The sequence below is a fragment of the Pseudorca crassidens genome, chromosome 11, assembly GCF_039906515.1.
Source record: "Pseudorca crassidens isolate mPseCra1 chromosome 11, mPseCra1.hap1, whole genome shotgun sequence".
Taxonomy (NCBI): Eukaryota; Metazoa; Chordata; class Mammalia; order Artiodactyla; family Delphinidae; genus Pseudorca; species Pseudorca crassidens.
The window spans coordinates 6,582,366-6,598,501 of NC_090306.1; the positions used below are offsets into that span (position 1 = coordinate 6,582,366).

At 46.0% G+C, this 16,136-nt stretch overlaps 1 protein-coding gene across 2 annotated transcripts in view; it reads right to left on the bottom strand.

Moving 5' to 3' along the window:
• The window catches only part of LPCAT3 (lysophosphatidylcholine acyltransferase 3), a 29,853-nt gene extending 27,854 nt beyond the window's left edge, over positions 1–1,999 (bottom strand). The window contains exon 1 of one of the 2 annotated variants that reach the window (XM_067695598.1): positions 1,741–1,999. In XM_067695598.1, coding sequence (XP_067551699.1) covers positions 1,741–1,891 — 151 coding nt within the window. In that variant the 5' untranslated portion in view covers positions 1,892–1,999. The remainder of the gene's footprint in view (positions 1–1,740) is intronic. The other variant, XM_067695599.1, reaches the window with a different exon arrangement.
• Between the last annotated feature and the right edge of the window lie 14,137 nt (positions 2,000–16,136).

Here is a 16,136-nt window from a genome sequence, read left to right on the forward strand (position 1 = left end):
GACAGCTGTATGCACCACGATAGTATATAGTAGTCCACCAGGAGAGTACAGGCTGTATTTGATTATGTCAGCACTAAAAGGACAGATTCCAAGTCCTAATTCCAGCCCCAGCTCCATTTAACAGGTTGCCCCTTATAATTTGTTGCTTCTTGTGTTACATTCTCAATTTATAGTTGAGACATCAACAGTGAGCTTCCTAAGGAATGAAATGTAAACACTCTTAATTGCCAATTAGAATACCAACAAATAACTGGGCCAGAGACAAGGATGAAGAAGTAGGAAGTTCAAAGTTGGTATGGTGCAGAGAAACTTAGATTGAGGTACTGATAAATTTGGGTTAGATCTGGGTGATGTGACATGAAGCAAGTCACACAACCAAACGTTCTGTCCGCCTCTAAAATTTTACAGTTCTACAAGGGAGGGAAAAGGTGACCTTCATCTGGAAGAAAGGAAGATTATACTGGTTTGGTGTGTAATAGGCAAGTGACAATGACATTACCCAAGGTTGTTTAAATATGAATTAATGCCTCTCCCATTATCTAGATCGGGTTAGGTGATATATGTGAGTGTCTCTACTGACTACTGGATAACTTCCAAATTTCTTTCCCGGCATTTAAGGCTTTCCACATCTGCCCAAGTTATCTCAAATTTCTTGTGGTTCAGACCCACTCTTGCCCCCCAGTCTTGTGTGCTTAGTTCTTCCCCACCCCTACTCTCCTAGCTAATGTCCCATAACCTTCCTAAAACCTTCCAGCTACTCAAATATTTATGTATCAGCTCTTCACCTTTGAATTCCTACAAGACTTTACAGCAGTCCTATCAGATAGGCATTATCGACCTCATTTCATAAATAAGAAAACTGAGGCTCAGAGAGGTTAAGCGGTTTGCCCAGGGTCCCACAGTTTGTAAGCAGCAGCAGGGCTGGGTCTGATTTGTTTTCCAAGTCCACACACTTTTTTTTTTCTCTCATTGTGCCATGCTGCTTCCGTGTATTAAAAAACCACGGAGAAAGGATGCAGTAAAAAAGTCTATAAACCAGTTATAATACAGTTTGTTGTGACATAAATGCAGATACAAAACATCCTTTGAACCACGTGTGCAATAAACGCTTGGGGTAGCATGGGTAGTTTTTAAGAAGTTGCCACTCTTGTTTCCCAAGCCCAGTATTAAAGCGATATTCCAGGGTAAATGACAGGTGTATGGCTGAGGAAAAGAAAAAGCAATATGGTATAAGAGGAAAATATTAGAAGCGGGACAAAAAGATGAAGGTGTAATACAAGCTGGAAATGCACAAGAGACACTCAGAATATGCAAGTATGGAGTATGGGGCTGAGGGGGCCCATAGGACTAAAATATCTAAGTTAGGGGGTCTATAACTGCCAATAAGAAGCGCACGTGTGTGACGGTTGATATTAATAACAGCAGTACACATGGACAGAGAGAACTCCAGAGAGAGACAAATAAGGACGGGTCGCCGGGACACAGGGTAGAGCATGGCAGGATGAGAGGGTGGTGGCGCCTAATGAGGGGCCAGAAGGGTACAGCAGGGGTCGAAGGGAAAGGTGAAGACGTTCAGAGGGCACGTCGCCCCCAGACTCGGGACTAGACTCGTCTTCCTCTCCACAGCTGGTTGGTGTGTTCTAGGATTCACATCTGCACCCCACAAAGCCCTCCAGGTGGCTCCGGGAAGAGGGGGCGGTCACTTCCCCGTTCCTTGGGGACTCCGCGAGGGGTCCTTACCTAGGAAGATGGAGATGATGAGCCGCAGCGCCTGTTCTGACGCGCCCAGGGACGTCGCCAACTTGTTAAGGCTCAGGTTCTGGAAACCGCCCCGCATCACCGTCGCCAGCTCCGCCGCCGCTCCCACGTCCCCCTCAGCTGCGGACGCCATCTTAGCTCCGGGCGCCCCCCGGGGACCCCTCAGCTCCGCGCGCCCCAAATGTGGGCACAACGCTGGAGCTTCACCCCCAATTCCGGCCCGGAGCCCGCCCACGGCGTGCGCATTGGCTGCAGGACCGCCCAGCGGCTCCGGGATCAGCCGATCATTGGTCGGCCCGGGCAGGGGGCGGGGCCTCACGCCGCAAGGTAGGCAGGGGGCGGGGACGAACGTTTGTAAGGCAAAGGTGACTCGGGGCGAGAATGAACGCGGGGCCGGCAGGGGGCGGGGCTCGGAATCGGGAACTAGACCCTTGATTGGAAAAGTCAGAAGCCGACGGCGCGGCGACTGTACAACTCAGTTCTAACAGCTCGGGGGAGGAGTCGGGGCGGGCGAGAGTCCGGCCGGCTCGAGCGCTGCCTCCCCATTGGCTGAGACGGAGCAGGCGAGAGTCAGGGCGGGGGGGCCGTCACCCGATCGCGAGGTTACTCTCGGTCGCCGGCGCGCCGGGGTTACTGGGGCATGTAACGGGAGGGCGGGAATTCCTGCCGCGGGCTCGCGAGCGCCCTCTAACGGCGCCTCGGCCGTTTTTGAACCGTTAGGCACGCCGCCTTCCCTCCCCGAGGGTGGGGAGAGCCCGGCGCCCCCAGCACTCTTTGCCTGCTCCTTTGATTTCATGTAACTTCCTGTATTAAAACTACCTACCCCCGAGAGGCGATGCAGTTAAGATATGCTGATTTAGTCCTTATGATTTTAATTAAAAATTAAACTAGTTTGTCACTATTCAGGTAATACAGGTTCAAGATCAAAGTGCAAAGAGGATAGAGACTGAAGACAAAATAAAAGTCCTTTCTTCCCACCTTGCTTCCCATTCTTACTTCCACTGTTCAGATTAGGCTAACGAAAATGTACCAGGGCCTGTGCTGGGCTCTGAGCCCAGAGCTGTGGAGTGGGGATGGCGCACGGTCATATAAAGCGTGTAATTGCAAGAGAAAGGAACAAGGTTCCGTGAGAATACTTAACAAAGGAACACTAAGAGTTTCCAGTAACCACTGGAATTCGTGGAGCATTCTTGTACAATTACAGCTAATACTTCTATAGCACTTCGCGCTTTATGCAGCTCTGATACCCATATTATTTCGCTTAATTGATTATGAAACAGGATGTTTATTATTACGATGTCCTCTTACAGACACAGAGGCTTGGAGAAATTAAGGAACTCGCTAAGTTCCTTCCCTAGTAAGGGGCAGCGACAGAATTGAAACCTTAAATTTCACCTCCCTCCTCTTTTTTGGGGGACAAAATTTAAAAAAAAATCAGAGAAGTCAAGAATAATATAACATCCCCCAGATTAAGAAACAAACATCACATGTACAGCTGAAGAGCCTGGTGTATCCCTTCCACAGGGCATTTCCCTCCTTTCCTTCTCAGAGGTCACCTCCTTTCTGACTTTGGTACTTATCAACCCCATGCCTATTTTTATACTTTACACTCTGTATATATCCAGAAACAATTATAATATAGTTTTGCATGCTTTTAAAGTTTATATTTATGGTTACAGTGAATGTATCATTTTGCAACTTGTTTTTATGCTTAACATCTTTATTGAGACATTCATGTTTCTACATGTAGCTGTAATACAGTCGTTTTAACTGTGAAGTAACATTGCACTGTTTGATTATACCACAATTATTTTTCATGATTATGTTGAGGAATACTTGGATCACTTACTATTCATGTATTTCTTTTATTACAAACATGGCTGCTGTGGACATTCTCCTTTAAGCAACAGTGAAAGTTTCTCTAGGGCTGTAACTCCAAATGGATTTTTTGTTTTTTTTTTTTTTAAATTAACTGGGGTCTATTGTAGGAAACACATTGCTATCCAGTATACACACATGCTCATACACTACGCAACTAATATGTACACGCATGTGTGCAGCGTGTGTATGTGATGTGTTCTCTTATATTTTCTATTCTATTTTAATTCATTAAAAAAATTGCTCATCAGGATCCACTAACTTGATATCACTACTTGCTCAGTGTAGAAAACACCCCTCTAGGGTTTATAACCAGGAGGGGAATCATGAGTTGTAAGGTTTGCACACCTTCAATTTTACTAGATTTTGCCTAATTGAAGTGTTTGGCTAAATGTTACTTAAGACCCTTAAAATCTTTGATTTGCTGAATAAGTAAGATATATTTATTAAAGCATCTGGTTAGTTAGACCCTATTTAAAAATAGACGAAGTCGGTTTCTTTTCGTTTTGTGCAATTAGGTAATATGTCTGCCACTTCTTACACCTCTGGTTTTCCAAGACAAGAGTCTGTGTGGCAAGAGGCTGTGTCTCCGTTGACACAACAGATTCCTGTTTGCCTTTCCCCTCAGGTGTTTGATCGGCTACATTCCCTTCATTCTTCCTACTGTTCCAACGCAGCACCGGTTTCTCCAGTTACACTAGCTGCTGAGCTGGTGAGTGGGAGAAGATTAAGATTATATGGCCTCTTACTTTATAATGCAGCACATTCATGGAGGGCTTAGTAAGTCAGGTTCTGTGCTGGTCCCTCGATGCAAAGATCCATAAGAGACAGTCCCTGCCCACAGGAAGCTCTGTGTATGGGGGAAGAGAGACATGAAAAGATAATTATAAACCAAAGTGGTTGTGTCTGTATAGAAATAAGCATCAGGTATTAGTGAAATCCCTCCTCTCTCATTACTGCTTTTCCCCGCCCTGTCCTTCCTTCTTTAGCAAGTTCAGTATTTCCTTCTACTCCCTTTCCTCTGGCTCATTGATCTCTACTATCTATTACTATCTGCAGGGCTTCCCACCTTAAAACACCTTTCCTTTCTCTGAGGTTACTGGCCTCTTTTCCCTCCTGACCGTACTTGTGGAGAAACAGTCTGGTCGGAGTTCACTCAATATCCAGGTATGGGTTTACAACTTCTCAACCCCCTTGCAGTAAGCTTGAGACCACATGACTAGTTATGGCCCATGGACTGTAAGCAGAAATGAAGCGTCATTTCCTGGCCCAGGAGGTGCACAGCTAGTGTGACTCCCAAATCTCTCTCTTCCCTAGATAGTAGCACATACAGAGGCCATGCGTCCTGTCTGGTATAGTATGAGATGGAGGAAGCCGCCCAACTGGCATCTTGCTCAACACTTAGCTTAAGCGAAAAGTAAACATTTGTGGTATTAAACCCCAAGATTTAAGGTTACTGCTTTAACTTACCCTGACTAAGACACTTACCCACCAGTCTTTATACCCATTAGAACTTGGTACTCATTTTCACCACTTATGAAACTATTCACACAAAGGCCACCAACTATTCCTTAATAGTTACATGTACTCTCCCTTCTCCATCTCACTTTTTTTTTTTTTTTTTTTTTGCGGTACGCGGACCTCTCACTGCTGTGGCCTCTCCCGCTGCGGAGCACAGGCTCCAGACGCGCAGGCTCAGTGGCCATGGCTCACGGGCCCAGCCGCTCCGTGGCATGTGGGATCTTCCCGGACCGGGGCACGAACCCGTGTCCCCTGCATCGGCAGGCGGACTCTCAACCACTGCACCACCAGGGAAGCCCTCCATCTCATTTTTAATAACCTTGTTTTTTTTTTTGCCTGCGCTGCCCAGCTTGCAGAATCTTAGTTCCCCCACTAGGGATCGAATCCGCACCCCTGCAGTGGAAGTGCAGAGTCCTAACCACGGACCTCCAGGGAATTAAATCCCTCCATCTCATATTCTTAATTTTCAATAACTCTTTATGCTAAGATAGCATCTTTTTTTCCCCCACAGCATTCTTGTTTTATGGATGAACTTTGCTATACTAGCCTTCTGAGAAGATTAATTAGGGATTTGGGGGGATTTTTTATTTGTTTACTTATATTTCTTCTTTTATTCCCTGCATTTTTCCTTTTCCCTCAGGATTTCTGCTTTCCTTTTGTTTCTTTTATCTCTTTTAAGATGCCGACTGTCCTTTCTAATACAAACAAGGCATTACAAAGTTGATTGGATATATGGACCCTGAGTAGGGCTTGTTGACTGGTGAATTTCCCTGAAGAGGATTGGGCTGGGAGCTCCCCTTTTGACCTAGAAACTTCCAAATGTCTGTATGTGGAGGGTTTATTTATTTTTTATTTATTAAAAATTTTTAAATTCTATTTTAGGGCTGCATCAGGTCTTCGTTGCTGCACTCTTCGTTGCAGTGGGCAGGCTCAGTAGTTGCGGCACCCAGGCCCTGGAGTGCACGGGCTTCAGCAGTTGTGGCTCGCGGGCTCTAGAGCGCAGGCTCGGTAGTTGTGGCGCACGGGCTTAGTTGCTCCGCGACATGTGGGATCTTCCTGGACCAGGGATCGAATCTGTGTCCCCTGCATTGGCAGGCAGATTCTTAACCACTGCACCACCAGGGAAGTCCCTGGAGGCTTTATTCTTTAGGATTATTCAGTCTCTTCAGAGAGGAGTCTCCCAGTCTCCTGCTTGGAAGATGTACGTCTGTTTTATAGGTGCACATCTCTCTCTTGTTCCATGCAATGCTTGATGTCTTTGGGTCCAGAGTCTTTCCTATCCATTTTCGCAGAGAATATAGCATCAATTCTCTGCCTGGTGGTGGTGGGGTTGGGTACTTCCCTGGTTGTGCTAGGTAGGGAGGGGTCTTGAGGGTCCACCTTTCTGGAGTCTAGGCTTTCAGGCCATTCCTCCTGTTTTGACTCCTTGTCAGCTACTTCCCCTGGGCTGTATCATCACTACACCACACCTTCTTTCCATTTTTCAAAACTGTGTTTAAATGTTTCATCTGCTCTTCTTCCATTCACTTTGTTCCTATAGATTTATACCTTCTCCACCCCACCCTTTACTATATTTTAGTGGGATTTTAGGCACAAGAGGCAAGTTAATTTGCCATCTTTATGAGAAGTTTTCCTCTTTGTTTTAAAGTATATTTCTTTTCTTTTTAAAATTATTTATTTGTTTATTTATTTATTTTGGCCACACCATGTGGCATGTGGGATCTTTTTTTTAATTTTATTTATTTATTTTTGGCTGTGTTGGGTCTTCGTTGCTACCGGGCTTTCTCTAGTTGCGGCCAGTGGGGGCTACTCTTCGTTGCACTGCGCGGGCTTCTCATTGCGGTGGCTTCTCTTGTTGGGGGCACGGGCTCTAGGTGCATGTGCTTCAGTAGTTGTGGCACTCGGGCTCAGTAGTTGTGGCTCGTGGGCTCTAGAGCGCAGGCTCAGTCGTGGCGCACGGGCTTAGTTGCTCCGCGGCATGTGGGATCTTCCCTGACCAGGGATCGAACCCGTGTGCCCTGCATTGGCAGGCAGATTCTCAACCATTGTGCCACCAGGGAAGTCCGGCATGTGGGATCTTAGTTCCCCAACCCTGTGCCCTGTGCAGTGGAAGCGCAAAGTCTTAACCACTGGACTGCCAGGGAAGTCCCTACAAGTATTTTTCTAATAGTCTGCTTAAAAAAGTACTTTTACGGCTTCCCTGGTGGCAGTGGTTGAGGGTCCGCCTGCCGATGCAGGGGACACGGGTTCGTGCCCTGGTCTGGGAAGATCCCACATGACGCGGAGCGGCTGGGCCCATGGGCCACGGCCGCTGAGCCTGCGCGTCTGGAGCCTGTGCTCTGCAGCGGGAGAGGCCACAGCAGTGAGAGGCCCGCGTACCGCAAAAAAAAAAAAAAAAAGTACTTTTAGGGAATACCCAGGCGGGCCAGTGGTTAGGACTCTGCGCTCTCACTGCCGAGGGCCCGGATTCAGTCCCTGGTTGGGGAACTAAGATCCCACATCTCACAAGCCACGTGACACCGCCAAGAAAAAAAACCCAAAAAACTCTTAGATAATCTGTATTTTGAATAGTTTTATGTCTTTAAAGAACATGCTTAAGCTTCTGCATTAGTCTGGGTTCTGCAGAGAAACAGAGCCAGTAGGATAAATGTATATAGTTGACCCTTGAACAACAGAGGCTTGAACGGTGTGGGTCCACTTATATGCAGATTTTGTTTTACTATATGCATACAGTAGTGCCACACGATCCACAGTTGGTTGAATCAGCAGATGCAGAATCACTGATACAGAGGGTCGACTGTATAATTATACGCAGATTTTCAACTGCGTAAGGGGTTGGCATCCCTAACCCCCATGTTGTTCAAGGGTCAACTACATATATATAGGTATATATATATAAAATAAGGAATTGGCCCATGTGAATATGGAGGCTGAGAAGTCCCTAGATTCACAGTCAGCAAATTGGAAATGCAGGAGAGACAATGGTCCAGTTCCAGTCCAATTCTGAAGGCCTGACAACCAGGAGAGCCAAAGGTGTTATTTTCAGGCCAAGTCTGTGTCTGAAAGCAGGAGAAATTATTCTATTATATTATCCAATATTCTAGCTCAAAGGCAGGCAGAGAGAGCCAATTCTCCTTTACTCAGCCTTTTATTCTACCAGGCCTTCAAAGAACTGGATTAGGCCCACTCAGTAAAGCAGATAGCTTTACTCAGTCTGCATATTCAAATGTTTATCTCATCCAGGAACACTCTTACAGACACACTCAGAATAATGTTTAACCAGATATCTGGGCACCTCATGGCCCAGTCAATTGACACATAAAATTAATCATCACGAGTCTACCCCCTGTCAATTTGACACTCATATGTGTGTCCTTAAGCCATACTTATTCTCCAAATAAAGACAACAAGGTCATCATTCCACCTAATGTGATACAACCATCCTGTGTGCAACTGAAAATGCACCAACCCCTTCCCCAGAAGGTGAGGTAAAGTCCCTGAGTGATGCTTACTCTTCTCCTCGATCTCTCATAACTTCAATACTATGATGTAAAATTAAAAACACTTAAATTCGGGACTTCCCTGGTGGTCCAATGGTTAAGAATCTGCCTTCCAATGCAGAGGATGTGGGTTCGATCCCTGGTCGGGGAACTAAGATCTCACATGCTGCAGTGCAACTAAGTCCGCGTGCTCTAGAGCCCGTGTGCCACAACTACTGAGCCCGCATGCAGCAACAAAAATTCCCACATGCTGCAACTAAGACCTGACGCGGCCAAAGAAAGAAAGAAAGAAAGAATGCAAGGGGCAGTATAAATAACATGATGTATGGATGTCATGAGGCTAGTGAGGAGCAGGGGATTCATTCTAATGAGGGGAAATCACTGAGCCTAAGTTAAAAAAAACCCACAATTCTATGAAAGAAAGTCAACATATATTATGGTACATGATAAGGGAATAAGAGGGGAAAACCCACAATATGTATATATATATATATAAATTCATAACAAAGTAAGGAGGAATACTTTTTTTTTTGGATAATCTACTTTTTCTAAGAAGTAGATTTATTAATATAAGACGCTTGTAAGAGATGCAAGCAGGCAGGCGAGGGAGCTCTGCCCTGTGGATTAAGTACGCTACAGTTTTATAGTCAAAGGAAAGGGGGAGGGGAAAAGACCGCCTTCTTCGAGTAGACATGAGGCTTACATCACTAGTTCCAAGGAGGAATACTTTTGATAATTACAGTCTTTATGTAACTGGTCACATGGCCATAGCTGGTATTTATAACTACCTTCTTTTACTACCCATTCTATAATTCCTTTGCCTTCAGCAAGCACCTCAGTTTGTTGTGGTTCTTTACTTGGTGGAGTGACTCGCACCTTCATTCCCGAGAGGTCTGGGTCATAGATAGTCCCGCCTGGATTGGATTGTCAGTTTTCCATTGACCTTCATCACAGGGCATGGTAATGGGAAGAGAAGCCCTAAGGGATCTCTTGTATGGCAGACTTACTCTCCCTTATGCCCATTGTGGAGAAGCAGTCCAGTTTCCCCTTGGAAGTCAGGGTCAGTCAGCCCAGCCAGCACAGTAACTCCCTTCTTTGAGTTCCTCATGCCTCTGAATCAACAGGCAAAGTGGCCGGGCAGCAGTCTTACCTTCCAGTTCAATGGAATCATTGTTGTGTCTCCTAGTGGAAGCATTCCTTCCTCTGAACCAAGACCTCCAGGCCAGCAGAGCATAAGGACACAGGGACCGGAAGCAAAAATTTTGCTAGTGGGTTCCTAGGATTAGTAGCGATCACTGCCACTCCCATTTCCACCCCTTGATTCCTGGACCCATGAATCTTGGCTGTGGGTGAAATATTTTAGGTGCTGATTCAGAGCATATACAGCCTTCTGGAGGACCTTGCCCCAGCCTTGCCAGGTATGACCACTGTAGGGGAGCAAAATTTGTCATCCCAAAATGTCTCTTTGGCATGTGGCTTATTTTGAGCTGAAAATAATCAAGGCCTAAAAGACTCAGGAAGAACATTTGACCTTCTCCCTAACTGCCTAAAACAATTCAGATAGAGGGTTTGTTCCTAGAATAGACCTATCACCAGAGATATTTGCAAAGAATATGGGCTGAGTGTGGTGGGGAAACTCGGCAGGGCCTGAGATCCATCCATTGTCCCCACCATTTTCTTTTGTCTTTAGCTGAAGAGACTATTGAAGGTGAGGATTTTGGCCATTGTGTTGCTCAGTTTTCCTGGGTCTCTCCCATGTAAACACGTTATTAAACTTTTGTTTGATTTTCTCCTGTAACTCTGTCTCACGTCAGTTTGATTCTTAGACCAGTCAGAAGAGCCTAGAAGGGTAGAGGACAATTTCTTCTTCCCCAAAACCACTGCGGGGGAGGGGAATTTCCTCCTCTTTCCCCTCTTAGTTCTTTTTGGCTGTCAATCAAAATGACATAAGGCAGATTAACAGGAGAAAGTCAAATTGATTACATGCGCATGACGAATCCACATAAGCGTGAAGAATTCCCAAGACAGCAAGGCAAAATGAAGAATATATATTATTCTAGACTAAGGACAGGGAGTCTGACACTTCAAAGGGAAGTAAGGTAATTCACAGGAAGATAAAAAGAGTTAATATTTGGCAAACAGATCCAAAGACAGTGGCACACAGAGAGGACTTTGATCAAATGGGCCTTGCTAGGCTTCTCCCTGTCTACCACATCTAATTTATACTTTACTGTAGTTATTTATAATTCCTTCCTGGGACAGCCCTCCTATCTTAAATTCTTTGGGGCAATAAGAGTGGGGAGCTGTTCAAAGGTTCTTCCTGAGTCTTTTAGGTCTTTCTGCTTTCAGCTCGAAATAATCTGCGTGTCAGCCTGACACATCTTGGGGTGACCTGTCCTGAGCCCCATCACCCCCTAGCTGGCACTGTAACTCAGTCTTCAAAAGTCTACAAAAGCTATCAAGCCAGCTGCTTCAGGATGGTGAGGAACATGATAAAACCAGCGAATTCCATGAACATGGACCTGTTGCTGCCCTTCTTTTGCTGTGAAGTGAGTTCTTTGTTATGAAGCAATGCTGTCCATCCGTGATGGTGGATAAGTCTTTCTGTACGTACACAGATGGTAGGTTTGGCAGAAGCATTGCAAGCGGGAAGGCGAAGCCATATCCAAAGTGTCTAATTGCAGTAAGAACAAAATGCTGGCCTTCCATGATGGAAGTGAAACAGGAGGGAAGGGGGCAGAGCATAACCTTTAAAAGAATGACACAGCCATTGAGGACAGGGCAAAAACTGGTTAGAACCAAGCAGGTCCAAGATGGCAGAAGACTCGACTTCCAGGTGACCTTGAACCTCATTATACGCTTATTGTAATGCATTAGCATATGCTAAATGACACACCCACCAGCACCATGACTGTTCCAAAGCTAACAATAAAAGGCCAGAAAAGTGGGCAGTGGCCCAATTCCTGGAAATCTCCACCCCTTCTCCAAAACAGTTGGAAGAATCCTCCCGCTCATTAGCCTTTGAAATTACCCAACCCCAAAATACAAAATACCCCATATTTTAAGGCCTCTCACCTTCTGAGATAGCCCACACTCGGTCTATGGAATATGTATCTCTTTAAATAAATCCACTTCTTACCTATCACTTTGTTTCTCACTGAACTCTTTCTGCGATGAGACATAAAGAATCTGACTTTCGGGCTTCCCTGGTGGTGCAGTGGTTGAGAGTCCGCCTGCCGATGCAGGGGACACGGGTTCGTGACCCGGTCGGGGAGGATCCCACATGCCGTGGAGCGGCTGGGCCCGTGAACCATGGCCGCTGAGCCTGCGCGTCCAGAGCCTGTGCTCCGCAACGAGAGAGGCCACAACAGTGAGAGGCCCGCGTACTGCAAAAAAAAAAAAAAAAAAGGATCTGACTTTCATCAAGTCCTGAGACCACATGTGTGGTGTGATCTCAATTAAAAGACAGTGGGCTCACGTCCCAGTTTGGGTTTTGTCTGGGTTCGAGTCCTGGCCCGTGGGTTCAAGTCCCAATCTGAGTTGTGTGGTTTCAGAAGTAATTCAGTGTAATCAACTTGCCACCATGTTGATCACCCCTGGGGAATGTTGCCATATTGGAGACTTGGTGTTTGTTTCCGCTGTCGGCAGATTGGGCATTGAGCAGTGACCATAGCCAAGTTGGCCTTGGTGAATGGAAGTTCATGTTGCTGAGGTCATGTATAATCTCCATCCCAGCCACCGTGACCACTTTGTTCATAAGTTCATTAAGCAATGATAAGTGGCTGGGAAGAGGCTGACTGGTATCCACAGAATGGGTCATCTTTTCCATGTGATTCTTAAAATCCTCCTCTGCTGGGGTCACCCTTTGGTGAACATTCACATGGGACAAAAATATATTCATGCTTTTTGCCCATTCAGAGAGGCCTACTATATACCTTTTCCCCAGATTTCCTTGTCATCTAGTTTCCAACTGTGTTCCTCCCAAGTGTTCGACTATTCAACTAAACCACTGGCTACAGCCCATGAATTGATATGTAATTGCACATCTGACCATTTCTCCTCCAAGCAAACTGAATAGCAAGTTGCACTAATCTGTGTTTTGCCCACTGGGGTTTCCCTTCACAGCTTTTCTTCAGAGATGTCCCAGAAAGGGACATCTGTCCACATTCAAATGCTACCTGTGTATCCTGCAACGCCATCTGTAAACCAGTCCTTCGCTTTCTCTTCCTCTGTCAACTGATTGTAGGGACTCCCCATGAGACCATAGGTACAGGCTTGGAGAGAGGAGGCAGTGTAGCAGGAGTGTGGACCATGGACATTTGAGCCACTTCCTCATGTAACTTTTTTTGTGCATTCAGAGCCTGCTTGGACCACTTCCGTTTGGTGAAGGAATGCTGCTGTGCACACCCAACTTTATGGGTGGGTCATGTGACACCTAGTTCATGATGGGCAGCTCAGGTTGCATGGTAATTGGGTGGCCCACGGTTAAGTGTTCAGTCTCTACTAAGGCTCAGTAGCAGGCCAAGAGCTGTTTCTCAAAAGGAGAGTAGTTATCTGCAGAGGATGGCAGGGCTTTGCTTCAAAATCCTAAGAGCCTGCCCTGCGATTCACCTATAGGCGCCTGCTGAAGGCTCCAGATGAAACCGAACAAAGGGCTCATGTGCCCACAGCACAAAAAGCCAAATTCTGAGAGTGGGTATTTTAAAAATTTAATTTAATTTAATTTAATTATTTTGGTTGTGCCATGTGGCATGCGGGATCTTAGCTCCCAGATCAGGGAACTCGGCGTGAGACCTCTGCGTCCTAACCACTGGACTGCCAGGGAATTCCCAACAGTGGGTGTCTGTAGCAGAGTAAGGATTTTATTGCAGGGCGCCAAGCAAGTCTCAGATCCACTCCAACTTGGTCTCTAGATTAGGGGTTTTTAAAAGGGAAGAACAGAGGAGCTGGGGTTGATCATCTTAGTCATCTGCAGTCTACGCTCTTTGGTCTGCTGACCTGGGTGGGGAGAGGACCCTGTCAACACGATCTGTAAAGGTCATCTTGCCCTGGAAGATAACTTAAACAGCACATAAACAGTGATGCTTATCGGAAAGTGTGGCTCAAGTCACCTGATCTTCATCCTCCTTATTGATTAGCCTGTGGTCAAATAGGGATGGGCTAAGACAAAAGGGAACAAAAGAGGAATGAGAAAGACAAGAACAGAAACCCAGGCATTAGTTTTAATTATAAATGAACCGTAGGACTCGGTTTCACAAACAGCATCCCTATCTGCCGCTGCCACTTCAAACATCATTGGATCTGCTGGACCACATGCGCCCAGTAGCTGAGCAGCTTGCCTAGCAGTCTGGACCTGTTATAGGGTATCCCCACATTTAACCTCCACTCAAAACTAGTGGATTTGGGTTGCTTGTAACAAACCCAAATGAGGACTATGCTGCCTCCCAAATCCAAAGGGGCTCAACAAGCATTGTGCCTCTTTTTTGATTGTAGGAGGAGCCAGATGCAACAACTTATCCTTTACCTTAGAAGGGTAAAGATCTCAAGATGCCCCACATCATTGGACTCCTAGAATTTCACTGAGGTGAAGTCTCCTGAATTTTGTTGGATTTTTTTCCCACCCTCTGCATGCAAATGTTTTATCAGTAAGTCTAGAGTATTTTTTTTTTTTTTTTTTTTTTGCGGTACGTGGGCCTCTCTCACTGTTGTGACCTCTCCCGTTGCGGAGCACAGGCTCCGGACGCATAGGCTCAGTGGCCACGGCTCACGGGCCCAGCCGCTCCGCGGCATGTGGGATCTTCCCGGACCGGGGCACGAACCCGTGTCCCCTGCATCGGCAGGCGGACTCTCAATCACTGCGCCACCAGGGAAGCCCTGCAGCATTATTTATAATAGCCAAGATATGGAAGCAACCTAAGTGTCCATCTGTAGATGGATGGATAAAGAAGATATGATATACATATATAATGGAATATTACTCAGCCATTAAAAAGAACAAAATCTTGCCACTTGTGACAATATGGATGGATCTAGAGGGTATTATGCTAACTGAAATAAGTCAGACAGAGAAAGGCAAATACCATATGATTTCACTTATGTGTGGAATTAAAAAAACAAAACGATTGAACAAATATAACTACACGCAGGAACAGACTCATAGATACAGAGGACAAATAGGTGGTTGCCAGAGGGGAGAGGGTTGAGGGGAACGAGTGAAATACGTGAGGGACATTAAGAGGGACAAACTTCCAGTTACAAAATAAGTGAGTCACAGGGATGAAATTTACAACATGGAGAATATAGTCAAGAATGTTGTAATAACTTTGTATGGTGACAGATGGTAACTGAACTTATCATGGTGATCATTTTGTAAAGTATAGAAATATCTGATCACTATGCCGTGCACCTGGAGAAACAAAGCGATGTGATAGAGCAAAGGATGCGTCAGATTGGTTAGAAACGGTCCTGATGCGGTATGACTGAACTGAAGCCGCTAACTCTCTTGAAAAACATCCCCTACGCTTTCCAACGTGGTTCGAGAGCCAAGATGAGAAATAAGCACACAAATCCAAAGTGACACTTATGAATAAAAACTGTGAGAAATGACCATTTCCAGTAGTAAAGAGAGCACTGATAGCCCACGGTGTGATCCGGCGTTAGAGATACTCAAAATGTCTCCTTTGGATACTCCTAATCAACCACTTGTAATAAGAAGGAGCTGGGGCTTCCCTGGTGACGCAGTGGTTGAGAGTCCGCCTGCCGATGCAGGGGACACGGGTTCGTGCCCCGGTCCGGGAGGATCCCACATGCCGCGGAGCGGCTGGGCCCGTGAGCCATGGCCGCTGAGCCTGCGCATCCGGGGCCTGTGCCCCGCAACGGGAGAGGTCACGACAGTGAGAGACCTGCGTACCGCAAAAAAAAAAAAAAAAAGAAGGAGCTGGATGAGTGTGTATATAATACTTCTATGGATGAGGAAAAGTAATTTCCCCTCTAGGTCCTTGGAGGAGACACCCCTGTGATTAAAGACAGGTTAATAAGAGGAAGGCAAAACAGAAGTTTAAAAACATGTATACCTTCTGTATATATGGGAGATGCCTAGGAAAACTGAGTAACTCCCAGAAATGGCCCAGGCCATCACCTTAAATACCATCTTCCACTAAAGACAGAAGATGTTGGTGGAGGGGCAGCCAGTTAAGGGAGGATATCAAGCAAAGCACAGGCGGGTATGGTTGTTACGTAGTCAGTCCCTGCAGGCTAGATATTCTGTTTCCTTCAAAGAAGCTGGAAGCATGTGTGTATAACCTTCTGTCTTTTTTTTTATAATTAAAAAAATTTATTATTTATTTTTGGCTGCATTGGGTCTTCGTTGCTGCGCGCGGGCTTTCTCTAGTTGTGGCGAGCGGGGCTACTCTTTGTTGCAGTGCACGGGAGTCTCATTGCGGTGGCTTCCCTTGTTGTGGAGCACGGGCTCTAGGTGCG